This window comes from Alligator mississippiensis, chromosome 12 (assembly GCF_030867095.1).
Source record: "Alligator mississippiensis isolate rAllMis1 chromosome 12, rAllMis1, whole genome shotgun sequence".
In the NCBI taxonomy this organism is placed as follows: domain Eukaryota; kingdom Metazoa; phylum Chordata; order Crocodylia; family Alligatoridae; genus Alligator; species Alligator mississippiensis.
In genome coordinates this window covers 14,208,740-14,236,486 of record NC_081835.1, presented here as the reverse complement: position 1 = coordinate 14,236,486, position 27,747 = coordinate 14,208,740, and the positions used below count along the sequence as shown (strand labels likewise).

Below are 27,747 nucleotides of genomic sequence, written 5' to 3'. Positions count from 1 at the left end.
TCTTCATACTGTCTGCAAACCTGACAGGCAAGGGACAACAGGGAGCTGATAACACAAAACTTATCACAGCTTATCAAGAAAACAAAAGCATTTCTCATTAGTTCAAGCTCTTCTTAACCAGCTTTTTGCAAAGCAGGAATGGAGGGATGTTACCAGCAGACCTATTGGTTAACTTGAAAAAGCCCTAAGCGGACACTGTTCTGTCTGCCTTTGTCCCAGTGAAATTAGAGACACACAAACACAGGCAGTTCTCAGCATTAGCTAGCATGGGGGTGGCATGACCGTGACCAGATGCAGGCTAGTGTCCATGTTGTGGGAGAGAGATGGGAGGGAGTGGGGGAATCCCTGGTTGCATAGCGAGCGGTTGAGGGGGGGCAGAGGGAAGCCAGGCAGACCCTGCTGTGCCTGCAGTCTCCACCTCCTCAGCAGCCGAAGCAGTGATAGTGCTCCAATTAGGGAGGAGAGGGTGGGGCCAACCCTGCTTTCTGGAGCAGACAGCACAGCTCAGGGCTGAAAAGCATGCTGGTATGCTGGGGGACTCTGATTTAACTTAAACCAGGAAGGGGTCTGGGACAGAAGTGCCATAAATTGGTTTGACACAAATCAGTTCAGTCTAATACTACATTCAGCCAGGTTTATCTTAAACCAGTTTCAGCCATTTTGAAACTGGTTTATGTGCACTGAACTTATGTTCTGTTACAGGTTTAAACCAGTTTCTGACCACTTAAACCAGTCTATGTGTAACTTCCATCCCTAGCCCTATAGAACAGTGATGGAAGGATGCCTCCAAGGATTTGGTATGCATGGCTGAGAGCAGATGGGTGGGGTGTGCTTGGGCTTCTGGGCTACACCAGAGATGTGACATTAGGTAATCCCCGAAGAAATCAAGGGCTTGATCCTGTTCCATTGAAATCAATGGGAGAATTTACATATCACTGGGCATCTTATTAAGGGCATGGCGAACTGCTGGTTGGTGATAGGGCACGCAACATTTTGTGTGTACTGTTCTTCACCCTCCCACCCCTGCTGCTCATGGCAAACAGGACCACAGATTATTAATTATAGCACAGCGTACCCTGGCTGCTTACCAACTTTATCTCTGCAACAGGAAATGGAACTTCTGCAAAAGTCCCAAATTCGTGACCGCTGGCAAAAGTGACACTCAGAGCAGAACAGACACTAAACACTCAGTAATAGCAATCAAATAGGCTCTGCTGATCTGCCTTAATTCAGTGAGAAAAGCTATGTGCAAACTGGTTTCCAATATGATTTGATAAGCAGCTGTTTAATAAAATAACTCAAACTGATCCTAGCAGATTACATACCAGTTGGGTGACAAGTTAAAACCCCAGAGAGAACTGCATAATCCTGTATTTTCCAGTTTCACATAGCCATTGCAACTTCCTCCAACTGCAAGGCCTTTTAAAACTAACAACCAACACAGGATGTGTCATTTGTCAAGCAAGCAGCAGTCTTTCAGCAACAATGGAGCAAGAGCCGCTAATCAGGTGAGCTTAAGGAAAAAGAATTTCTATTTCTTCTCAAAAATGAATCCTATGCAGTTGGAAGGATCGTGGAAGCAATCGGTCACTCTGTGAGGTATATTAATATAATAATTAGAGGAAGCATGATATTGAGGTTCATTTAAACAAAAGTTAAAAATCAGGGGGTAGGATTTGGTAATATAACTCAGTTGAACTCTTTTAGGTTTAATGGTATAATCTATAAAAAGTAAAAGTACTCCACTCAATTTGTGTTGCTATTGGGTCAAAGAAAGTTTTCTATAAAAGTTCTGCTTAATGCCAACTGAGGCTATCAAGTAATGTTACTTTCTCTGTGTTATCTAGCAGAAGGTTTACCAAGGTGCCTGCCTTCTGTGTCATGACTACAAGAGATGTTTTATTTCCTCTTGAAACTCCCATTTTTATGAGTTTGCTGCTCAGGAAAATAAAATCTTTGCTCACTGAAACATGGCAGAGATGTTGTCAAGGGGAGAAATACAGTACACAAAACCATGTTCAATTCTGAATGCCGGAGATATATGTGTAAAAGCCCACACATTTATAAGGATGCACATTTGCCATTAGTTAAAGGTTTGTGCCTAATTTTCTATTTGAAACCTAGCAAAACAATTACAGTTCATCCTTAACTTAGAATGTAATAAATGTTTGTCCTTCTCCTCTGAAAAAACTCTCTATATTGGAATACCTAAAGACTGCATCGAACAATAATGTTACTACAGAGTGTAGTGACTTTATTGTAGATAATGCAGCATTTTCCCCCAAGTGATGCTGAAGTGCAGTATGAACACTCAGTTATTTTGCAGATTGCACCTTGAAACTAGACCCTATTAACTTTTGCCAGAGAAATATTGAAATTCCTGCACTTAGAAGCACACTTTTCATTACTAGCAGTAATATGAATTTTTCATTTATCCACGAGACACACTGGGCTAGGAACTCAAGTAGTGTAAATTGTAATGTCTCCACCAAAGATACAGTAGTGGATTTACAGCAGGGGATCTGCATTGACACTAGTGGTTCCCCTTTATGTACAGTTTTTGGGTCTGTTTTCACATTAAGTATATTGTCTCTCTTTCTGCTAACCTCTTTCCTCCATTTTCTTTTGTTTATGTACCCCTCTTCATTTCCATTCTATGGCTTGGGCTGTGATATGGGGCTAAATTTGCACTATTTCTAGTTCCACTAAAGGCAGAAAGTCTCAGAAATGCCAGGAAACAGCTTGCCCAGCATTTTCAGAAATGTGAATAGCCATTTTAAGATTCACACCCCATTTGGTTGAACAGCATGAGGTTATCCTTTTCCTCAACTGCTTTTGGGCAGTAACTTAGAACTGACACTGGTATAAATGAGATCAAACTTTGGCTTCCTAGGTCTTTTAGTCATAGCAGTGGTATATCTACAGCATGTGTTGGAATCTTTCCATATTTTTTAACCTGACTTGGATTTCATTTTTTAAACCACAAATCTAGCATAACTCTAAACAGATCTACTTATCCAATTAAAAAAACCTACAAAATTCAGATACATTTTTGGGTTGGCAAACTATGATCACTGGTTATTTATTTTATCCTATGTTATGTAGCTAAATGCTCTTGTTAATTTTTATAGAGATTGTTAATGAAATGTTTATGAGATTCTAATCAAGAATTATCAAGGGGAAGCATCTAATGACATAACATAGGTTTTGATTTATAAAATGTCTGTGAATGTAGCTTCAAGTGCCTGGCAGAGTTCTGCTTTAAAAAAATTACAATGATTTAAAATATATATTTAATATTTCAAATCGTGCCTGCGTTATTAATACAAAGAGTAAAAGGAAACTCTTAATTGGCCTGATTCCAGATGCTTGGATTGAGATAAAACCCGAGCTTATCAGTAGTAACGAGGGAAGCAAAGACTATGATCACCAATACAAGCAAAGACCTGGCAATTGTAGCTTTAGTGTCCTGGCTCTAATCTGCCTTTTGAACTGTACCGGAAATCTTAAAGTTTTCCTTTGAAATAAGGTCTAACCAAAGCTTTGCATAAGAATCACAGTAAAACTCTGCAAACTTGATCAAACGCATCCAGGTGTTGTGACTCAGCCCTTTGTGGTTATTTAAAAAAGTTCCATCCTAAGGGATCTGAACTCGTCAATTTATCTGCAACACAGGTACTGTTCTGGGAGTGTAAATATTACGCTAGCCATAATCTCAGACCTAGGTGGTGTCTGTAGACATGATATGGGGCGGCTCCAGCACACTGGGATTACAGTGCATCAGAGCAGACTCAATTAATCAAGTGGTAATTACCACGCTCTAGCCAGCCTCCGTATCTCATGTATTAGTGTCCCTGCACTTCATAAATTTCATAGATTTCATAGGCTTTAGGGCTGGAAGAGACCTTGGAAGATCATCGAGTTCAGCCCCCCACCTGAAGGGCAGGAAGTCAGCCGGGCTCATAGGATCCCAGCAAGATAAGCATCCAATTTTCTCTTGAAGGTGTTCAATGTAGGTGCTTGAACCAGCTCCGATGGCAGGCTATTCCAGACCTTGGGGGCTCGGACAGTAAAGACATTCTTCCTTATGTCCAGCCTGAAAGGGTCTTGGAGGAGTTTCTAACTGTTCGACCTTGTCATCCCTTGGGGCGCTCTGGTGAACAAACGTTCCCCCAGATCCTGGTGGTCACCCCTGATAAACTTATAGGTGGCCATCAGATCACCCCTGAGCCTGCGCTTTTCCAGGCTAAAGAGCCCCATAGCTCTCAGCTTGTCATCATAAGGTCTGTTTTCCTGACCTCTGATCATGCATGTGGCTCTTCTCTGGACTCTCTCAAGCTTCTCCACATCCTTTTTGAATTGTGGGGCCCAGAACTGGACACAGTACTCCAGCTGCGGCCTCACCAAGGCTGAGTACAATGGGAGAATGATGTCCAGGGATTTGCTTGAGAAGCATCTATGGATGCAAGCCAGCGTTTTGGTCACCTTACTAGCTGTAGCATCGCACTGCAGGCTCATGTTCATCTTGTGGTCAATGATGACCCCCAGGTCTCTTTCTTCCGTAGTGCTAGCCAGTGTAGCACTGCCGAGCCTATAAGGATGCTGCAGGGTTTTCCTCCCAAGGTGGAGAACCTTGCATTTTTCAGTGTTAAACACCATCAGGTTCTTGTCCGCCCACTTACTGAGCCTGTCCAGGTCAGTCTGAATCACCCTCCTGTCCTCAGGTGGGATGCTTTGCCCCAAAGTTTGGTGTCATCAGTGAACTTAGCCAGTCCGCTTCTGACTCCAGTGTCCACATCATTAATGAAGATGTTGAACAATATGGGTCCGAGGACAGAGCCTTGGGGGGGGACCCCACTGGTCACAGGGCACCATGATGATTGACTTTCATCAATTACCACCCTCTGGGTCTGACCATGGAGCCAATTTCCCAGCCAGCAGATCGTGGTGGACCCAAGGCCACAATTGACCAGTTTTGCCAAGAGGTGACAACGGGATACCAGATCAAAGGCGTTTTTGAAGTCAAGATATATGACATCAATCTCTTCTCCCTTGTCCAGGTGATAGGTCACCTAGTCGGAAAAGGAAATGAGATTGGTCAAACAAGACCTACTCTCAACAAACCCATGCTGGCTATCCCTCAGGATGTTGGCATTGGCTAGTTCATTAAGGATGGCCTCTTTAATAAACTTTTCTAAGATCTTCCCTGGGATAGAAGTCAGGCTGATGGGCCTATAGTTTGCTGGATCCACTTTCCTCCCTTTCTTGAAGATAGGCACCACATTGGCCTTCTTCCAGTCTTCGGGCACTTCACCAGAGCGCCAGGAGTTCTCAAAGATCCGTGCCAGGGGCTGGGCTATGATGCTCGCCAGCTCCTTGAGTACCCTGGGTGTAGATTGTCAGGGCCGGCTGACTTGAAGGTATCCAGCCTCTCAAGGTGTTCCTTCACAAGGTCAGCATTGATGGAGGGCAGGGGATCTCCCTCACCCACACCTCCCTGTCCCGTAGTGGGCATGGGCATCCCGTGGGACTGATGAAAGACCGACACAAAGTACCCATTTAATAGGTTGGCTTTTTCCTGGGCGTCAGTTGTCAGTTGTCCCATCTGATTTAGCAGGGGTCCAATGTTCCCCTTTCTTTTCCTCTGGCCCCCCACATATCTGAAAAAGGACTTTTTATTGTCCTTGATACTCAAAGCTAGTTAGAGTTCAGTTGCAGCCTTGGCTTTCCTGGTCCCTGCAGGACTGGACCAGTGCAGAATATTCCTCCTTGGAGGTGAACCCCATTCTCCATCCTTTGTAGGCCTTTCTTTTTAGCCTCAGGAGGTCTGCTAGATCCCTGGAGAGCCAGGGGGGCTGCTGTGCCCTCTTGCTGCCTTTACTCCGAGATGGAATAGAATTAGCTTGTGCATTGAGGATCGCTCCCTTGAGGAGCAACTACTCTTCCTGAACTCCCCTCCCCCTGGGGTCGTGGTCCCTTCTGGCCTCACTGACAAGCCTCCTGAGCTTGTCAAATTTGGCTTTCCTGAAGTCAAGGACTTCAGTGTTGCTGACTGACTTGCCAGCTTTACAGCGGATGGTGAAGGTGATCAGCTCGTGGTCACTGTCACCCAGCTTCCCATCGATCACTAGGTTGCTGATTAGGTCATCCCCAGTAGCCAGTACCAGGTCGAGCAGCGCTTTACCTTTCATTGGCCCATAGACTTCTTGAGTCAGGTAGAGGTCATCCACGCACAATAAGAAGCTTTGCGACCACTTTGATTTTGCTGAGTGATCCTCCCATGAGATGTCTGGGTAGTTGAAGTCACCCATGACAACCATGGTCCTGGAGTATGTGGCCTCAGCCAGTTCCTGGGTGAACTCCTGGTCAAGCTCTTGACTTTGGGTGGATAGACTGTGGTAGACTCCCACTGTTGTGTCCCCGTGCTGTGTTCCCCACGGATTTTAACCCAGAGGGTCTCCCTGTGCTTCAAAATGGCAGCAGGAGTGCTATAACTATCACTTATCGAATGAGCTTTAGCTCAAGTACCCCTGCTGCCATTTTGAAGCACAGGGATGCTAATACACAAGATGCTGCAGCTCTTTAAATAGAGTGGCTTCTGCAGCCACTCTAATTAAAGCACCCTGCCCCCGGTGGATGGGTAAAAGTGCCAAGAGAGACTATCTTTGAGGCTGAGAAATGATTATTTGTTCCCAGTCAATCATTGGCTTCTCTAGGGTGTACACTGGGTAAGTTCTAAGCAATGTGGATACCTGACCTCTTAGTGGTTGATTGAGACTTAATTATCCTTTTAGATTTCTCATCAGTAGCAATCAAAAAGTAAAAGCTGCCTGTCACTATTGGGCTCAATAGCATTTGAATTAACTATGAAAGGCCCCATCTTGTATTACAAATATCTGCAGCTATGCATTCCCCCTTATTTTAATGGAGCTATTACTATGGTGTTGGAGGGCATAAGAGTTTCACAGACATTATGTGGCAATGGAAAAGGGAGTATCAGAGAATAGAAAGATGGAAAGCAAGCAGAAAGAATGTTTCCAACTATCTGAAGGGGGGTTCGAAAGAGGACGGAGCTGGCCTGTTCCCAGTGATGGCAGATGACAGAACAAGGAGCAATGGTCTCAAGTTGCAGCAAGAGAAGTTCTGTTTAGTTATTAGGACAAACTTTCTTATTAGGAGGGGAGTAAAACACTGGAGCAGGTTACCCAGAGAGGTGGTGGAATCTCCATCCTTGGATGTTTTTAAGACCGAGGTAGACAAAGCTTTGGCTGGGATGATCTAGTGGGAGATGGTCCTGCTTTAAGACTAGATGTGACCTCCTGATGTCCCTTCCAACTCTAATTTTCTATGATTTTATGTTACTACAGCAGTAGTATCATAAAAGGTGATCCAGTCAGTGATATGATGGGATATGATTACTGTCTGTATACACTTCAGGGAGATAAACACCAGGGAGGAAAAGAGCTATAAACTCTGTTGGCACATGCGTATAAAACAGCCATGAATAAATTTAGGCTCAAAATTAGAAGCTCTCTACCCATTACAACAGTAAGTTCTGGAACGGGCTTCCAATCAGAGTAGCGAGGTGAGAAAAATTTAACTTGATTCCAGATGCATCTTGATCACTTTATGAAGAGGCTGCCTGTGACAGCAGGATAAATTAAAATTAATTCCAAATAAATCAGAAAAGCAGGCTATAATGGCACGAACTAGAATTTTCAGAATAATTGGTGCCCAGCCTTATATAGATGCAGAATTTTTATTTTACTATCCTTTGTGAAGTCTAAGCCAGCTTGCGTTTTTCTGGTAATTCGTGCTTTAGCCATATACTTCTTTATCTCTGAGACATAGACTGCTTGCAGGGAATTTTTTTTGTTGTTGCATTCTCAGAGGTCAAAGTCATGCTTCAAGCTAACACAATACAACACAGGCAGTGGCAAAATGAAAATTTCCTAAATTTCCCTGTTGCCATGCCTTCAACACTCCTTCTGGGGAAGGTCCGTGTAGTGATCAGGGGCCATAAATACTAAATAGCTTTGATGCTACATTATTATGAGTCATAACTTGAGATGCATCCCTACCTTCTCCCAGAAGGCATTCTCCCATGATCTTCTCTGTTTGCATTCTTTCAACAGCAATAAAAGCCACGTGGACTATGGAAGCCAATATCTCCTTTCTTCTGCTGTTGCACAAGGTATGGACAATGATGCTTGTAAATCAGCAGTGGATTAACCAAGATAATATCTAAACCACAAAAAAGGTTGGTTTCAAGCAAAATTGGCCAACTTACTGTCTTTGGGCTTGTTTGTTGTTCTGTCTGAGGTATGAGGAAAACTAAAGGAAAAAACAGATACCATTTTCCCTAGAAAGACTGGTTTTCAGATGACTTATGCAACAACAGTAACATAAAACTGGAGCATAATTGATTTGCTGGAAGCATTGAAAATGATGCCATTTTACTTTTTGACCACAGTGGCAGAGCTGGTATGCTAGAAAGACTAACCCTAGGGTAAAACAGGTATTATGACCTAAATGTGAGTCTCTCCTGTATGACAAATATTACAGATGGGAGGGGTGAAATTTTCTATTGAGGAGAGCACAAAAGAAGGCTAGCCCCAGTTTCTTTCTTGCTCAGGCATGCTGCCTAGTGCACGTGCACCTTACGTTGTGAAACTTGAGATACGCTGCTTGTTTCTACCTTGAAAGTCCTGTGCCTTGCAGTTACCCAAGAGATGCAGTTTCAGTGGCTGGTCAGGAAAGGTGGAGTTACTCAAATATTTACTCTTCATATGATGACATGAAAATCAGCTTCACAACAGCAACAGGTGTGCTGCCTGTGCTAATATGTTTGGCTCGCTTGGAGTCGGAGGAGTCTAGGGGGCCTCAACATACAGCACTGAGGATGCAGGACAAAGATAATTGTTGCATTTTTAGCATCCCAGGTAGGTGAGAACAAGTGAATACATTTCCATTTCTTTCTGTTCTTTTAGTTACTTGGGACCCAAATGTGTACACACTGCACAACTCCATTGACTTACGGGAGACTTTGTGGTGACATCAATGCAAAAAAAATTGGGAATGAATTTAGCGCTTTTGTAATTCAGGACCTCATAGCATCAAATTAAGTCAAGTTTGTTTTAGGACAGGTGTTGTATGAGTTTTCTCCAGGCAGCTCTGCCAGTTCCACTTAGGTCTTTACCTGGCAGCATGCAGGCAACCACATGCCCAGGTCAGTCTTGAGCACAGACTGGTCAACTGCAGTAAATGGTACAATGAATCTCAAATGGATGTAAGGGGAAGTACATGTAATTATCTCCATTTATAGACATGAAGAGATGGAGGCCGAGAGAAATTTCCCCCCAGGCACACAGTGATAAAAATCTGGCAAGGAAGAAACTCTTAAATACCTGATTCACAGGCGTCGGGGTATATGAATTGTAGCCACGCAGGTAACTGAAAGCTGAGCCATAGTAAAAGGTAACAATCCCAGTAATTTCCCAGGCCCGTGCTGCAGATTATGCAACTGGAAATTTCCAATGAATGTAGGAGTATTCAATAAATACAGCGCTCTTCCTCTGTACTTAGAGAGCAATATTACTGCTTCTATGCAAAGGTTATAATTTAAAGAAGAAGCATCCTGTCAGCCTGCAGACTGTACCAGCTAGAAGGTAAAGCCTGAATCAGTAGAGATTTTCCCCAACAAATTAGCTGAGGGGGCTTTTATTTTTATTGGACTTTGCTGCTTTTGAGCAACTTCATACTGAATTCAGGGAACAGGTAGGTTTGCTACTGAAATAGGTTTATTTAGGAAACTCTAAGATCTCAGGATTGTTAAATCTTTTTTCAGGGCTAATTCCTAGAAAAGATCATTGTTTTGAATCACTTCCTTTCCTCTTCTGGCTTGATGGATAGAGAGATTGCTCCCTACTGTCTTTCTCCTTTTTTTGCTCAGTTCCATGCCCTCTTTTGAAATATTGGAAGTATCTCTCTGGTATCTCTCTGGTCTTCTGTTAGCAGAATATACATTCCCATCCGAGGTTGCCACAGCCTGACTAGAAGGGAATACTGGAAGGACATATTTATTTATGATCCACAAAGGGAATCTACAACTTAGACTCATCCTGATATTTTGCAAGACATCTGAGCTCCACTGAGCTAAAGTTCATGAGTTTAAAAGCTTTCTGTTTTTCACAATATCACTGACACCTTCTCTGGTCATTTCTTAACCGCTTCCCTGAATTCAATTGTTCATGTGCTACGGCAGGATCCTTCGAGCCAATGACTAAAGTTTGAAATGGTAACTAAGTCACGTACGAACCATTTTGCTGACACGCCTGGTTCCTGGAGTCACTTCTAGGGGTAGGCCAAATTGACTGGGAATGTGCAGCATGCTGATTGCAGTCAATGCACTCTTGTTAAAACTTCACTCCCAATGCTTAATCCATGCTTAATTGTTAGACTCCCTTCTGATGAGGCTCTGCGATCATTACTTGAGCCAGCCTTCAATGCTGATTACACACTTCCTGTTCTTTCTGTTGCATTATTTATTAATGACAGTTTCCCTGCAAATTGAGTGCATGCTCTGCTAGCAGTACTTTGGGGAATGCTACCAAAATTAATTTCTGTTCAACTCATTTCATAGACGTCTCTGGTCCTTACCACTTGCCCAATACAGAACCAACTGCACCTCCTATGGAACTGGTGGACAACGTCACTGGAGCTGAAAGGGACGGTTCAAGAGATTGTGGTATGTACTATCTTTTGCATATGCATCCAGGCTATTTATTCCCCTGTGGCAACATGTCTCTCTCTCTTAAACAATAAACTCTTGTTAGCACTGTAATAGCACTCAGGACTAATTTTTTAAGGTGCTATGTAGATGCATGGTAAAATGGCAGTTCCAGCTTCTAATCTAGTTTATGGTACAATGCAACAGGTGAATGAGAATAACAAAAAGGTGTAGGATAATGGGGGGAGGATGATGATCAGCATGCAAGTTATCTTATAATGAGCAGAGATGCTAATTCATCATGTGCATCCTTCTAAACCAGCAGCAATGCATGTTACTGGGTATGACCAGCTAGTCTTGCCTTAATCAACTATTCTTGATGTTGTTTCTTTGCAGGAAAGAATAGTTTGCCTGCCCGGGTTGATCTGCTGTCCCAAGGAAAGCACAATGATTCCACTTTACAACAGAACGAGTGGAGGTAAGATACCCTTTATACCTCTACTCCAGTCCTTTTGTACTCGCTTTAACATCATTAGCTATTAAGGACAGTGAAATCACAGTGTAAGTCCTACACCAGATTTCCACATTTAATTTCTTTATTTAGCTAGATAAATGAATGCTGAGAGCTATCAGTCTTGTTGCTTGGAAGCTGACTGATGCTATCTTGACTTTGGGCCTGATGCTAATCCTTTTGAAGTGTTATGGGAACTTTCATATTTAGCATTAGTTAATAATAGCTGGTTTTAGAAAGCTGGTTTGCTTGTTGTCTCTTTCCACTGCCTGGAGGGTTTCTCTTTAAATTGAAAAAATGAAGGCAAACATTTTAAAATAAAGCACTTCGCTTTCAATTTACAACAGAAAATAGAATAAACAATGAGAAGAGGATGAGACTGAGCCAAGCTGTTGGTCCACACCCAGCATTTGGCTTCAGAGCAACAGTCTGAAGGGATCACTATCTGCTGCTGTATTCAAACACTGATTCTGAACACTGACATTGGGGAATTTAGATCTGAGCTTGGACACATCTGATTTTGCACTCCAGTATTTAGGAACTTTAGGATTGAGAGATCTGATTTGTGGGTTTGAACTGCAGCCAAGACGTAGATTAAATATTGGGTGAGGGAGGGTTCCTTAACTGAAATGTCATGGTACAATAGAACAAGCTCCCAAGACAAGTTGCAAAGCTCCTTTGGAGTTTTTCAAGAAGAAGTGGGATAAATATCTCTCTGGGCTGATTTAGGAATAATATCCTGCATGTCTGGGGAGGAGAGGGGTGGGGGACCAGACTAGATGATTCTTGAAGTCCCTCCTGATCCTATAATGCCAGGAAAAGGCTAGGGACAGACATTAAAAAAGCCTTGAGCCTGAATTGATTCAATCTTTTCAGGTTAGTCTAACCTGGCTAGGCTGAACCAGTTTGTAACCGCACAAAAATGGTCAAATTATCTAGGGATGGATATTACACATAAACCGGTTTAAGCGATCAGAAACTGGTTTAAACCTGTAACAGAACAGATGTGCACGTATCAGTTTGTGCATGGCTGAAACTGGTTTGAGATAAACCTGGTTGAATGTAGCATCGGACTTAACTGATTTGGCTCAAACCAGTTTATGCAATGTCTGTCCCAGACCCCTTGATGGTTTAAATTAAATCAGACTCACCCAGCATCCCAGCATGGTCTCTGGGCTGGGCGGGACTCTCTGCTCCACAGCAGGGCTGGCCCCTCCTCTCTGCTCCCTGGCTGCAGCTTTGGCAGAGACTTTTAGGCACAGCAGTGTCTGCCTGCTCCCCTCCCCGCTCTCTGCTAAGCAGGCATTCCCTGTCCCTCACAGACACCTCTCAGTATTAGCTGGAAGACCACATACTGCCTACCTCCAAGCCGTGGCACACAAGACAAAAACAGAATCAACAGATAGCTGGTAATGTCCCTCTGTTTTTTTAATGGGGTGATAAACACTGAGTTAGGGGTGATAAACATTCCCTGCTGGGCTGTTCAAGATGTGGGGAACCCCTCCCTAATCAGAGCATTCTGTCAGGGCCTGGCCATGCACCCCACAGCTCAGCTCTGTGGAAGGAAGGAAGGACTGCTCCTCCCTCAGGTTAGAAGTGCCCCCCCGGCTTCTAGCCTGAGCCACTGCAGGCATGCACCTGCATTACTGGGATGTTTGCCTGGTTAAAAAACTGATTTAGCCTAGCCAGGCTAGACTAACCTGCAAAGATTGAATCAATTCAGGCTCAGGCTTTTTGAATGTTGGTCCATAGCCACAAACATCCCCTCTGGTCTTTAAAAAATGCAGGCACATGCCTGCAGTGGTTCAGGCTAGAAGCCAGGGGATGCTAGAGCAGCCCTCCCTTCCCTTTCACAGTGCTGAGCTGAGGGGGAGGGGGTATGGCCAGGCCCTGGCAGGAAGCTCTGATTAGGGAGAGGTTCCCTCCACTGCTCCTGTGATGGAGCCAGCAGGGAGTTACATAGCATTTCACAGCAGGGAGTTGATACATTGCTTATCAGCCCATCAAGAAAACAACAGCCTTTCTCATTAGTTCAAGCTTTTCTTTTAACTCCAAAAAGCCCTAATCAGACACTGTCCTGTCTTCCTTTGTCTTGTCTACCTTACACAGACACCTCTCAGCATTAGCTAGCAGACCACATGTTGGCTACAGTGTGTATGAGAGAGGAGAGGGGGGAATCCCTGCTTGAGCAGGGAGTAGTGGTGGAGGCGTGGGGCGTGCAGGTGGAAGCCAGGCAGATGCTGCTATGCTTACCGTCTCTGCTGGACCTTCAGCCAGGGAGCAGAAGGGAGGGCCAGCCCAGCTCTCTGGAGCAGAGAGCCCCTCCCAGGGCTGCAAAGCATTTGGGATGCTGGGGGACTCTGGTTTAAGTTAAACTAGGAAGGGGTCTGGGAGAGACATTGCATAAACCAGTTTGACCCAAAACAGTTAAATCTGATACTACATTCAACCAGGTTTATCTCAAACCGGTTTCAGCTATTTTCAACCTGGTTTATGTGCACTGAGCTTTTCTGTTACAGGTTTAAATCAGTTTCTGATCTCTTAAATCAGTTTATGTGTGACGTCTGTCCCTAGCTAATTTGACCATTTTTTGTCATTGTTTGGTTTCCCATTGAAAAACTATTGTACAATTCAGTCCGGACTTTTGCAAACAATCGTAGTGTAGGAAATTTGTGAGTCAAAGTGCCCTGACTTTTAGATACTCAGTGATAGATCTTAAAGCAGCCATAGGAACCCTCTGAAAATCAGATGGATAGAAAAGGATATTCTATGTGGACACCCAGAAGTGAAGCATGCCTAATTGCAAGTCACTTTTGACAATCTTTACTGAGATATGACTTTTTCCCCCCTTGCTGTTTAAAAAAGCATCTTCTTGAGAAGCAAATGAACCGTCCAGTTTCTCAGCCTTTTGTTTCCTTTTCTAGCATCCCACCTATTTCTGAGCATGAAGCCAGAGAAGCTTTCCTAGAGTATGCAGCCAGCAAGTGCTGCTATAGGACTGCCCCTGCAAAACACATGGTGGTCCAGAACCTGACAGCATGCAACACATACAGAGTGAGTACAGTAGCAGGCAAAACTGCACGGCAGGTTTATTCCCTGTCCTGTTGCATTAGCCTATGGCTTCAGACACACATCACAGATATAAAGTGAAGCTGTGGGAGATATTCACAATAGTATTTGATAGCTAGGCCCCACCTTGCAATTTTTCCCACTAAAATGGGCCCTTTTCAGCTAAGATGGGCCCTTTTAAAAACGGTTTGTTCTGATAGAGAGTGATTTCTTCAGAGGAACTGTGGGAAATGAAGCAAAAACCTCTGTGGTGCAATCCAGAAAAGGATTTTTTCCCCTTCACTGTAAAGCTGGCCAGAATAACATTAGAGATTTCTTTAGGGTGGACAGGTGAGGTGAGGGCATTTCCCTAAGTGTCGGGGTCAAATATCAGTGATCAAAGTTGTTAGGTGATTTTTTCTTGTGCAAATGAAGCAGTTTCCTGTACAGGTCTTCACCAGGGCTCAAGCTCCGGACATCCTGCCCTGAAACATGGATGTCTCTCAGTGGTGCTAAACAACCAGTTTCCATGGAGTGAAGCATCACTGCTAGATTGAGGAACCCCCAGGGTTTGTCTGTACTGCCCCCTGCTAGACCCAGAAGCATCATTGTGAAACACGTCTTTCCCACCCCCTCCCTTTCTGCGTGAGCCAGTCCCTAAAAATCAGTGGAGCTGTCTTAGAGGATGCACACTGGCACTCTTAGGTTCTCAGGTGTGCTCAGGACCATGCTACATTGCTTTGCATGCAGGGTTCAGCACACATGAGCATGAGGAAGTAGGAGACCTATGTTTCATGATGGTGCTTCTGGGAGGGAGGTGGTGTAGACACCCACGCTCTGGTGGTTATGCTAGCACTTCTCTGTATCAGGACTTCTTGGGCAGTTGGCCAGGACACAGCCTTATGCTCCACAGTTCAGTCATCTGTGATTGTCCTTGTTCTACTGTTCTGTCCAATCCGTGTCCCTGAAACCAGGACTGTGGTTTTTATGTTTGCTTGGGAGCAAATCCTACTGTCACAGAAATCAATGGAGGTTGTGGCACTGACTTCAGTGGGACCAGGATTAAGCTCCTCACAGTGAATAAAAAGCACTGTTTCATTGAAGTTGACTCTGGTTTGCTTTTATCAGTATCGTCTGAAAACCTTCACTGAAAAAAGAGAAACGTATCCATCCAGTGAACCATATAATGGTAAGCAAATCATAGCTCTTACCTATCAGAGACCAGATACAACATGATGTAGTGTTTTGGGGAGTTACTGTGTCATTGGACTTACAGGCTTTATGAATGATCTTGTCCAGCATGCATGAACCAACTCAGTGATCAGCCTGAAAAAGAGAAGACTGAGGTACTTGGTAGTGGCTTACTGCTACATCAGGGGCGTACATATAGGGCTCGGTGAGCAACTGTTCACCAGAGTGCCCTTGAGGATAACCAGGAGTAATGGCCATAAACTCCTGGAAGACTGTTTCAGGCTTAACATTAGGAAAAACTCCTTCACAGCTCAGGTCTCCAGACTGTGGCATAAGCTCCCTCCAGAGGTGGTGCAATCGCCTACCCTGGAGATCTTCAAGAGTAGACTGGACGGTCACTTTGCTGGGGGTCACTTGACCCCAGTTGTCTTTCCTGCCTAGTGCAGGGGGACTGGACCCAATGATCTTCCGAGGTCACTTCCAGACTCACAATCTGTGAATCTATGATATGAGGCTGAAAATGTCAAAAGGGGCTACTGGTATCAAGTACCCCAATTTCTGAAATGAAACCTGAGGCCTAATTTCAGAAGTGCAATGGTTATGCTGCTCCTATTGGCTTACACTGAAACAAGTCCCCACAGAAAAGGAGACAGGAATGAGGAAATTGGTAAGGGAGGGTGAATGTGTCATGGGTGCTGGATGCCAGAAACTGGAAGCCAACCTCTTTTGAAGTCCACCCTTATTTTCTACTTTTCTGGGCTGACTTGCTCTAGGCTTGGTCCACGGTTCTTTAAGTGGGCTGCCTTCGAATGGGCTGCGGATTAGGCCTTATGGTTTTTTACAGACTTATGGGCAATAGCTTGGTTAGGGAACTTTTCCCACCATCTACTGCAGTTGCCTTTTATAATAAAAGGAAATAGCATGATTTTTTAAAATTTCAGACGGATGCTCTTTAACAGGATAGAAAGCGGCTTGTTATAGTCATTGTGCCTGATATAGAATTAACTTCCCCATTGACTCAAGCGGTCTGAAGCTGTTTCTTTTTGACCTTAAAGCTACATGGATTGTAACATCCTTCTGGCTTTGGGAAAGAAATCATGGGGGTAGGGAGTTGCGGGGGTGGGGGAGGAAGCTGTTTAAATCTCAGGGGTGTGGACGCAGTGTAAAAAAGGAGACAAGGGTTGGATTAGTTAAGTTTATGTAGCCTTATATGGTTATAAACGTAGGCTTTACTAGGCAGGCTCTTTGGCCCATGAAGCATAGTGACCTTGTGTGGGTTAGCTGAAGGAAAGTGCAAGGAGCTTGCTGCAGGAGGGTGAGTCACAATTCACCAAAATTGTTCAAAATAGGGAGGAGGCGGACCCCACACCAGTCTGAGAGATGGGCCACTAGTAAGGCTGGAAGAGACTGCGATATCCTTACAGATGGTACAGATTCCATATGCCTCCCTCGCACCAGAGACTGGAGGGAGGGTTTATGTCTCCTGTGGCTGCCTCTGTGGTGCTGTAGCTTTGCCATGTTTGTGGCCAAAGTAGGCTTGAGTCCAGGACAGATCAGCCATGCTCCATAATCCTTCCCAGCTGATCAGTGATTAACTGGCTTCCTTGAGGCATTTAGTGGGTCTCAGTACAGATTCATAGATGGTTAGGGGCTGGAGGGGACCTTGCAGATCATCGAGTCCAACCCCCCCTCCGCTCTAGGCAGGAAGACAACTGGGGTTAGGTGACCCCAGTGAGGTGACTATCCAGTCTCCTCTTCAAAACCTTCATGGTAGGTGACTGCACCACCTCTGGAGGGAGTTTATTCCACAGCCTGGACACCCTGACTGAAGGAGTTTTTCCTGGGATTGAGCCTGAAGCAGCCTTCCAGGAGTTTGTATCCATTGGTCCTGGTCTTCCCCAGGGGTGTCCTAGTGAACAATTGTTCACTGAGCTCCTGATAGCATGATGCTGTTAGGCTCTGATATTGCACAAGTGAAGTCAGTGGGAGGTTTGCCACTAACTTAGAGTTCATAGACAAGTATGGCTGGAAGGGACCTCAAGAAATCATGTAGTTGAACTGGGGATTGAACCTGCAACCTCAGTGTTATTAGCACTAGGCTATAACCAATAAGATCAAGCTATTAGAATGAACGCAGATCCTAGGGAGCATGTGCTGTTATCCTAGAAATCACAGGTCCTAACTAGCACCACTCACCCCTATGAAGAGTTCCTGCAGAATAGGAGCAGGGCGGCGAGAGGGACGGGACGTATGGAAGAGATCAAATGCTAGTGACTAAGGTGCATTTGTTTTGTGGATAAATGTATGACAGCCATGGACTGGGCACACTTCCACTGCATTGATCTGATATATGCATTGTGTTAAAAGGCAGGTCTGGTGGTGATGTTTTTGCCTGTGCCATGCTATCCCGAAGCTTTACAACCTGCCACACTAACTCCTGACTACCTTTTCTTTCTTTTGCTTTAGGTGGCTTTGTGGACTCTCCTGATGTCGCAGAACCCCCTGCCCCTTGGGAAATAGAAGTGGATGCACCTCCCCTGTTTACGGACTGTGAAATGCATTTCCCAGTGCCTCACACCTATTCAGTACAGGTAACCTCAGGTTTTCTTGCCCCAGATGTAAGAGTCTTTTAAAGGAGTATTACTTATTTCACAAAGGCATCTAGTAACAGACTCACTTGAATTAGCTCTGCATTGTGCAAAGTACATATTAAGAACCCACCCGCATCCTGAAAAACCTTGCAATCAAACTTCAGACAAAGGGTGAGAGAAGTCAGATATTATCCCCATTCTACAGATAGGAAACCAAATGCCATAGAGATAAGCATCATGCTATCCAAAATGCAGAAGACTGGATTATGTATTAATTTTAAAATCACTTTTCTATAATATTTCTGTAATTTTGTTTGATATGTCTTTGAAAATGCATATAGTTCGGCACAATTATTTTGACTATTTGAAACAGCCATTCTGGGATATTATATTTATTGCTTCTTCCCATCATGGCTTAGGATAAGAGAAGATAACTCTGGATTCTGGCAGGGAGCATTGTTTTTGCTGCTCAAAATAATGAGATAGTATTTTAATAGCTTTAGATAAAGGATTAGCACTTGTTTTTGGCAAGGAGTTGTTTATGCTGCTTGAAATAGTCTAGAGTGTGCATTTCAAATGGGCAGGCTGCCATGTAAAAGGATTTGTATCCACCCAAAAGAACAAAGCACGACTATTTTTACTTCTGAAATAAAACAAACAATCCAGGCTGAACAATCAACCCAACTGTTTCTTATGTACATGCAATAACGTAGTAAAGAAAATATACATCCAGCTTTTACCCATTTATCAACTAGACTCGTGTATGGAAAGGAGCAGAAATTCTTTGGGTGCATATTTCAATGGGAAGATGACACAATCTTTTTATTTCTGCTTCTGGTGCAGTAAGCATTTAATTTCATGATTGAATTTTGGGCCAAGCTAGGGATTGTAGCTTTCTTTAACAGTGGGCTGACAGCATAAAGGAAAATTAGACTGAAGTAAGTATGCTGGCTTGCAGGGTGTAAAACCAATGGGCATGTCTGCCAGCAAAAAGAGAAAGGTGCTGCCTTTTTCTTTTAACGCAGTTGAGCAGTTTGCTAGCAGCCCTGTACTTATACTGTTTGCTTTGATTTCAGAGTTGTCCCAATTGTCATGGATCTGGTAAAGCCCAGTGCACCCGATGTACTGGATCAGGAAAGGTATGTTAAAACCTCTCTCATGCCCATATTTTGTGTACAGAACAAAGAAAGCACTTACATTTCTTTAAAACAATGCTTTGAAAAGGGCATAAAATCCACTCTGCCCATACTTTCCTACTCCTTTCTTTTTCTGAGTTCTTGATGAGCAAATGGCATCAAGATATCAGAGAGAAACAGGCACAGCTAGGAGCTTGTGTCAATTATGTGCATATAATACATTCAGTTTGCTTTGGTCTTCCTTCCAGATGTATGGAAGAGATAAAGTCAGGTCTTAATGATTTACTGAGGAAACAGGTGTCTTCTGCTTTCAAAAGAGAGGCAGCTCCTCCAAGTTTTTGACAAATCTCTCAATGAGAAAAGAAAAGGTCAGAAAGGAGTCGTAATTTGCTATATGACAACTAAAGAATAGAAGGTTATGGGCCTGATCCAAAGTCCATTAATATGAATGCACATCTTTCTTTCAGTGAGAGGTGAATCTGCCCCTATGTTACAGGAGAAAAAAAGGCCTTGTTGTATATATACTACTAAACTTAAATGCCAGACCTTTTTGTTAATAAAGACGCAATTAAATATAGCCCCAGTGCAACTGGTTTCGAGTCACTACCTAAGGAAGTGATAAGAGCTGGAAGACTCCACAAAAATGGTATTTTAATAAAGTTAGCATAACGCAGAGCACTTGAGGAGGTTTCACGACAGAAGTTGAATGCTGTACCTGTCACCTTGTCTGTAGCCATGCATATTATCTGAACAGATAAAAAGTGGGGTGGCGGAGGGGAAGAGGATAAATACTAGCATCAAATTACAATGGTCGGTGACCAGGATCTAGAAGAAGACAGCATCTAAAGTGTCCTCAAGCCTGTGCATGATTGTGGTATTATGGACTTAATAGTAGTTAATAAAGAAAAAAAAATCCCCATTTGGTTGTAAATATTCTTCTGGTATTTCACTGTTTGGTGGCTAGCCTGCCTGTCTATAGCCACTTCAGACTCTAGCATGTTCTTCCAGGTTCTCCATGTAGATTTAGGATGTGAAGTCTGTGAAGGAATTGGCTAGAACCTCTGTGCTGTGGCATCCTGCTGTTAATGAGAACCAGCAGGGCATCTGCCAGTGGTACAAAGTTGCTCCTCTCTAGGTCAGTCGGTATTAAAGTAGAACAACACAGGTGTACCTCTTCTGAGTGCAGTTCAAGCTGGCAAAGGACTTGACGCTCCAAAGGATGCAATGAAAGAGATACAAGGATGCAACTTATGGGAAAAAAAAAACATGTTCTGTGGGTGATACGGGCTACTTATGTCAGAAATGACTCAGAGACATGGGCCCCCTTGATCATTTCCTAAAAAGGAAGAAATCATAGATGTAGAAGGAATTCTTGCCTCCTGTTCGTAGGCCTCATTCTGAAATTTGTAGCTGTTAGTGTCTCATGTGCATGTGAGCCCTGCAAATATGGATGGATTCTGCTTCCATCTTTAAATGCTGATACCAAGTTATAAATATCAGCTAAGATACAGAACAGAAAGATGATAGCAGAGCAGTGTGGGCCAAAGACATCATAATGCAGCTAAATCATGATTTTTATGCTATATTGTTTAAACCGATGGATTCATAAACTTGTTCTACAGTGATATAACTGGAGTTGTGTCATAGCAAGCTGCAGTATTAAGTCTTCTACAATTAGATAGTGTATATGGGGTCATTACTCTGCATTAGGGTAACAGTCATCTATGTATAATGGGCCAGCCTGCAGCACTTAATTTCATGTGGGCCCCCCAAAATAAGAGTGGTGTGGAACTAAACTGCATGTGGGTTTTCTGCACAGGGATGCATTCACTACTTTATTGTTGCACAGCTACGTATGCATAGTATATAAATAGATATGCACTTAAATAAAAGACTGCACTGTCCTGCTAGACCATCCCCATTCTGATCCTTCTGTGTACTGTTATTATGGAGAACATGGACCAAAAAACCAGAAAGGCAAATTGTTAGAAAGCGCCCTTTTCTGATTCCCTCCCTCTCTTGTTTAACTGTAGGTTTGTTGCTCATCTTGTAATGGGTCAGGCTGGCAATCTGTTAGTACTACCTCGGATATTAGTTCTGGATTTTGCACATTCTGTGGAGGGTCGGGACGCACACGGTAAGAAAAAGCTAAATCATGAGGTGGCAACCTGTATTTCTTTGTGCACTCAGTTTACCAGACGTCTCTTTATTTTTCCTCTTTAACAGTAGGGATAGGCACCAGTAGAAAAAAAGAGCCAAACTAAATGGTAGATTCAGATGATGTTCATTGCAGCCTTGTTATTTAAGTTAGCAGGTGAAAAAATGTGCCTTGTTTGTTGATGCTTTTCAAATATGAATTAAGGCATGGAAAATTCCTGTGAGGTATTGCATGCCAGATCTGCATTTTATGGAGGGTCTTAAATAGAGAAAGGAAAGTAATTGATTCATTAATTGCACCCCATAATGATAATACTGCATCAAAAATACCGAAACCTGAGGACTCCATACTGTAGATATGCATTCCAAGAGAAAATTCCTAAGCTAAATGCCTCATAATTTCCCTAGACGGACATAGGTAGAGAAAAGGATATGTCTATATGACAGAAGGCAGCACATTGTGGAGAAGCGTAACATCACATGGAAGCAGAGATGTTGCTTTTTCTTTGGGAGTGACTGTGTGCAGGGCTATCTCAGACGTCTGTAAGCAGTGCTGTTTGCACTGTGTAGATGCACCCAAGTGTGAGGAGGAGGAGACATTTAGGAGATATTGGGAGTGTCTGCATGTGCATTTAAGTGTGCCTAAATTTAATGCGCATTAACTTAATGCACATTAAGCAAGTTTAGGTAGGTGTTTACACGTGCGGGCATTTAAGTGCATTAACGCTGTATGTGGATTGTCCCAAAGTTAGTCCCAAGTCAATCCACACACAGAGCATTAACATGCTTTAACACGTCTACATGTGCATTAATGCACTTGAACTATTCACACCTAAATTCACCATTTTTAATGTGCATTAAGGGCACATATGTGTAGATGTGTTCCCTTAACATGCATTAAAGCATCATGTGTAGATGTGCCTACTCCTAAAGCAAGTGCATTGATATTGTGTTTCCTTTACAGTTGCTTCCGCTGTTATGGTCGTGGTTGGGTGCACTGTGCCCGTTGTAATGGAAGAGGCCTTTTGCTATACCATTCTGAACTTAAAATCATTTGGTGAGTTGAAATCAGTGACCCTAGGGCTTGACTGTGAGGGTGGTTTGTATTCACAGTGGCTGGCCATTTGCAAACATGTTCATAAGCCAAAACATCAACTACTGCAAACAGACATAGCTCCAGTGAGATTACTCCTGTTAAATCCTATGCTACTGGTATAGAAGCTATGCTGATTTTTTCCATCCAGTCATGTGGCCCAACATATTAAAGTTTATGGTTAAGATCCTGTGCTTAAAGAGCAGGGAAGGGCTATATGATCCTCCCTGCCATCTCTCTAAAACCTAAGGAGGGGAGTACTAGTACAGATGCAGGGGCTAGGTCATGCCGCAAGAGTCTGATGGTTTGAGTGCCTGCCTGGGATGAGGAATTTCGGGATGGGCACTGGCCAGGGCTAAGGTCTCCTTCCTGATCTGGTATGGAGAGGAGAGCTGAGGAGCTGATGAATGGGGTGCACCTCTTCTTAGAAGATGGGGATGTTGTAGTCTAGAGGTTTCTGCTACTGCCCAGACCTATGCAAAATCTGAGTTCTCATCTCAACTCTTTGGGGTTTATTATGTTCCAAAAGTGGTTCAGTCAGAACCCCTCTGGCTTTTAAAGAGAGCAGGTCTGTATCCTGGTAGGTTATGTGACAGTCCAGGATGTGGCAGAGAGAGACCTGGGTGCTATCAAGACTGTGTAGAGGAGAAAAAACTAGAACCCAGGCCTTTGCTCTTCTACAAGTGAGTGGGCTAATGACTAGGCTAAGGGAGGTGGAGTGGGTTTTGCTGAGGGCAAAATGAGTGTATTTATTTGAAAAAAAGAGTCAATCTGAAGTGTGACAGCATGGGGGTGGGGTGGACGTGGGCCTATGGCTCAACAATAATCTTGGCAGAGCAGAGTTGTGAACCAACATCCTTCCTCCTCACATGAGGGCTCTCAACCACTGGACTGAGACAACCTTCTTTCCCTGGTTCTAAGTTGCTGGGGTTGAACTATGAACTGCTCTTCATGTAAGTTATTCTGCCTAGGGAATGACTAGTTTGCCCATGGTGGTGGTGATACTTTAGTGATTATATTCTCCTAGATAACATCAACACAGAGACTAGCTACATAAACTGATCGCAGCTCAGGATGCATGAATTCGATAAGCTTTCAGGGAAAGAGGACTCAGGCATAGAAGTTCCATGTCTTCCGCATGTAACTCCTCTAGCCATGATCCTTTGCACATCTCAAAGCCTGGACTTGTAAAATAGATGTAAAGTACTATAAAACTAATGTTAGTTTTTCAAGGGAACTAGACACGTTTATTTCTCACTCTGAATTTTCCAACAGGAAGAACAATTCTGCTGAATATGTGGCTGACAACAACTGTGGGTTTCCTATAGATCGCTTTCATGAAGTCACTGGGAAGGAAATACTTTGTGATGAAAATGTGTTGGTAAATGTACATTTCAACATAATAGTGTGTTTTTATCTGGAATCCAGTGCTGAACACACAGTGCTGATATGCTTATGAACTCGCTTGTAGCACAGTTGTTTTGAAAGAGACAAAATTAAATAGTCATAATGTGTCTATAGGAGGGTTTCACTATGGTTTTGTAAGAGAGTGACATCACTTTTCCAATGACGGTACAGCAGAGTTGCTAAGTGTCATGCCTGGTGGCCTTTTACAGTCATGTTAAACATTGGTAGTAGCAATCAGTGCTTTAGGATGAGCAATAAGAGAGATAAACCAGAACCCTGAAGCTGAACTGCCGTGAAGCTGGGGAAAATATAGATCCCAGGCAGAATTTCCAGCTAGGGGGGAAAGTGAAAAGTAGGAACTTCAAAGAAGGGGTTTATGAAATCTAGAGCCACCAACGTGGCTTGGTGTCTTCTGATGCAGAATCCTCTCTGACGCAGCCATCTTTCTGTTCTTGGCTTAGTCAGCTCTATGATTGCTGTGTGTTGTTGCAACCCTTAGGCTCCAATAGACATGCAGTGAGGCTGCTTTGATGTGCTGTAAATCTAGTGTGGTGGAGCACGGAAATTAACACGCTCCAGCAGCCTCCAATGTCATGTGTATCAGTGGCCCCGCACTGAAAAATGGTGGCTGGGCACTTTAAACTAAAGCTCATTTGACGAGCTTTAGTTCCAAGCACACTGCTGTGATTTTTCAGCTTGGGGATGCTGATACACATGATGCTCGGGTGCTTTTAATTAGCGTGGCTTGCTAATTAAGGTGCTTCCTGCCCTGTCCCTCCAGGGAGCACGTCTATAAATGCCCTTTCACACCAACATTGGCTTAGATTCTGGGCTACTGTATTTAGAACGTGAAACAGATTTATCCTTTAGGAAACTAACTTTTTGAAAATTTCTGGTCAAATGCATGCTTCCGTAGGCACATTTAATGCAGAATAGCCCTCTGCAATAGGCTTAATTTAAATTGTGCCAAGGTATTACCCTGTAACATGTTAAACAGCAATTTGAAAGATATATAATTATATCCTTTGTGACTGTCTTCATTTTCCTAGGTGAACCCTCTAAGGAGCTTCCCTGAACCAGAAATTGTGCGGGGTTCAGAATCATGCATTGCAACGCATAAAATGCAGTTTGCGTCAGAAATGCGTATATTGAGACAGGTGGGTACCGTGCAAGCAGGTTTTAGCTCATTTCCACATTAAACTGGGGACAAAAGGGAGAGAATATTATCTCTGAAATATGAATCTCCAGTTTATGTCAAATGCACGTGTAAACTGGTTAGAAAACATGGCAGAATAAAGAAGAGGTAGTCGGTACCTTTTATTCAGGAAGCCTGTTGTATTGTAAACTCATACTATAACTTGCTGTATACCATGGAAAACCATTCTCCCAGCTTGGGAAATCTGAACACAGACCTACAGTTCCAGCCAGTTTTTCCCATCTTGTTTCCAGAGCAGCTGCATTTAGAGTCCCTCCTTAACGTTCACTTGAATGAGCCTGAACTGTAACTAACTTGCCATCTGTCAGGGACTTCACATCACATATTTACCAATAAGAGGAGATTCAGCTGGGGTGGCAGCATGCTCGAACAGCTTGTTTCCCTCCCACGTGGGGGTGGGATGATTTAAGTGCTAGAATCCTGCATTTGTGATCATGTTCTGGACAAAAACTATTTAATAAAACCACAACTTAAACCAGACCCAGAGGACTTTGGAGATGAGTGAAATAAATGTGCAAATGAATAGAGTTTGGTGCTGTTGCTGATCATCAGTTTGACTTCCTCACTCTCCCACAATGAGCTTTGGATCAGGCTACTTAAAACAAAGCAGAGACCCAGCTGTGATCCCTGTTCTTGTGCTGAGAGTAGCACTTTTCCACATAAACAATCCCAGTGCACCAAAACAGGCCATTTAGGAGTAAGGTGCACCTCCATATAAATCACCCTCAAATTGTTCCCTTAAGATGATCTTCAGTTTGAGATAAAAACATCATTTGTTCTTCTTTTCCAGAAACAAACCGTTGAGTTGATTCCGCTCACCAGGGTGGAATATGAGTGGAAAGGGAAGTCCGATTCTTTCTACATCTTTGGAAATGAAAAGAAAGTGTATGCAAAGGACTACCCAGCAAAATGCTGCTGCTTGGTCATGTAACTCACTGATAGGTTGGAAGCTGATAACTAGAACTGGGTAAAACTTTTGCTGAAATAATATCTGTCTGGGGGCAAAAATATTTGGTGAAAAAAAGAAGATATTACAGGAGGACCAAAATTGGGTCACAGCTTGCAAATAATTTAGGCCAAAAAATGGAGGGGAAAATGTTTGAGAAAAATGAAAACATTGGCTTTATCTAAACTCAGTTTGTCATTTAAAAATGGATTTAAGTTTCAGAAGGAAAAAAGAAGCCTTTAAAAGAATGAAATAACCTGAGAATAATGCAAACTTATGTTGGGCTGATTTAAAAGTTTTTCCTTTATTTTTAAAAAGGTTTTTCCTTACTTTTCATTTTAGCCACTAAACCCCCAAAATCTATATTTTAGCTCCGTTAAGAGCAAAATCATGTGTCTTATCAATCATGATAATCAGAATGCTTTTGTGAAGCATTCTCCTTCACAAAAACTGACTAACTTTCAGCTTTCAATTTAGAGTGGACGTAGTGGACCTCGCTCACAGGGTTAGCAGAGACGGTTCTCTCTTGGTAGTGCAATAACAATTCATGAAGGTCATTTAGTAATTTTAGCGCATCTAGTGTGTCCCTTCCCAAATCTACTGTGAAATGGAAAAAAAAAATAATTTGTCATAATGCAGCTTGGAACTGAGGGATGGCTAAAACTTTGTGCAATAGAGGTTTGAATTAAAATCTTTTTTTTTATTCTCATGGCTCTGCATTATATTTATTTTGCTAAATACAGCTTTAGAAGTCTAGCTGCAAAATGTGGCATCTGTATGATGCAAAGGGAAATAAGCTTTAGGGTGTCTGAAGTTAAGAAATATGGACCCTACTTTTCCAAGTACACTGTTAATTTGCAACACTAATGCATACAGTGTTCCATGTCCTGAGTCAGATCCCAAAAATGCAGGGGGAGACGGGACTTGGAATGATGAAAGAAGGAACACTCCCTCCTTTGCTAAATGGGTAGTTGATAGGCATCAAGCCTGCCTATCTCTTACCTTCTATCTTTAAATACCAGATGATGGTGCTTGAGGGCTGCAGGCTATCTTCCAGTGAAGTAAAAGGCAGTTATGCTACACTCTAGTATAGATAGCAGTGTTATCTTTCATGCAAGCGCAGAGAGGAACTCCAGTCAAGTCCTAGAAGAGTAAGCAGGATCAGACTTGAAACCTTCGTATATAAATTGCTTAGTATTAGACGACTAGATGCAAATTTAAGGTAACAACCGAACCAAATATATCCTTACCAACCAGTATCAGGAATTTAAAGGAATGAAATGTGGGGAGTTGCTGAAAGAAGCTCTGTCCTTTCACAGGTGAATTGTTTTCAATACCTTCTCCTTTGCTGCAATAATCCTCCCAATTCAGAAAAAAATATCATGCAAAACCACAAGACACCTAAGTTAATTACTCTGAGGTTCTATGTGTATTCCTTCTAGTTATGATTGTTTTAAGTGATTGGGTCAGTTTTCACATCTCATCAATCAGAAGCCTAACATTTATTTTTAAGAGGGGGGAAAAAAAAGTTGGTTATTATCTTTCTATTAGGTAGGGTTTTACATAAAATAAACCCCAAGCCTTGCAATAAAAGCTGAGAATTAGAAATGTTGTCAGCGTTGGACTGTTTCATTCATTCCTGCACCATAATTTTTATTTGTGAAACTCTAACGAATAGAAATAGGGCACTAAGCGTGCAGACCAAAGTTGCATGTGATCAGC

The 27,747-nt window shown here is 43.0% G+C and overlaps 1 protein-coding gene across 3 annotated transcripts; it reads left to right on the top strand.

Annotated features, from left to right (window-relative positions):
• The first annotated feature begins 483 nt into the window (after nucleotides 1-483).
• Nucleotides 484-26,730, top strand: LOC106737455 (protein SSUH2 homolog). 3 transcript variants are annotated; one of them, XM_014604562.3, is made up of 13 exons: nucleotides 484-1,508; nucleotides 8,136-8,194; nucleotides 10,643-10,747; nucleotides 11,126-11,207; nucleotides 14,165-14,294; nucleotides 15,417-15,477; nucleotides 17,946-18,070; nucleotides 19,147-19,209; nucleotides 21,240-21,343; nucleotides 22,328-22,420; nucleotides 23,732-23,837; nucleotides 24,913-25,020; nucleotides 25,870-26,730. In XM_014604562.3, the coding sequence occupies exons 1-13, from the start codon at nucleotides 1,486-1,488 to the stop codon at nucleotides 26,008-26,010; spliced, it is 1,200 nt and encodes a 399-aa protein (XP_014460048.1). In that variant the 5' UTR covers nucleotides 484-1,485; the 3' UTR covers nucleotides 26,011-26,730. The 3 variants fall into 3 exon arrangements, with proteins under 3 accessions (XP_014460048.1, XP_014460045.1, XP_019355351.1); XM_014604559.3 differs by lacking the exon at nucleotides 484-1,508 and having other exon boundaries at nucleotides 5,419-8,194; XM_019499806.2 differs by lacking the exon at nucleotides 484-1,508 and having other exon boundaries at nucleotides 8,183-8,260.
• Nucleotides 26,731-27,747: the final 1,017 nt, after the last annotated feature.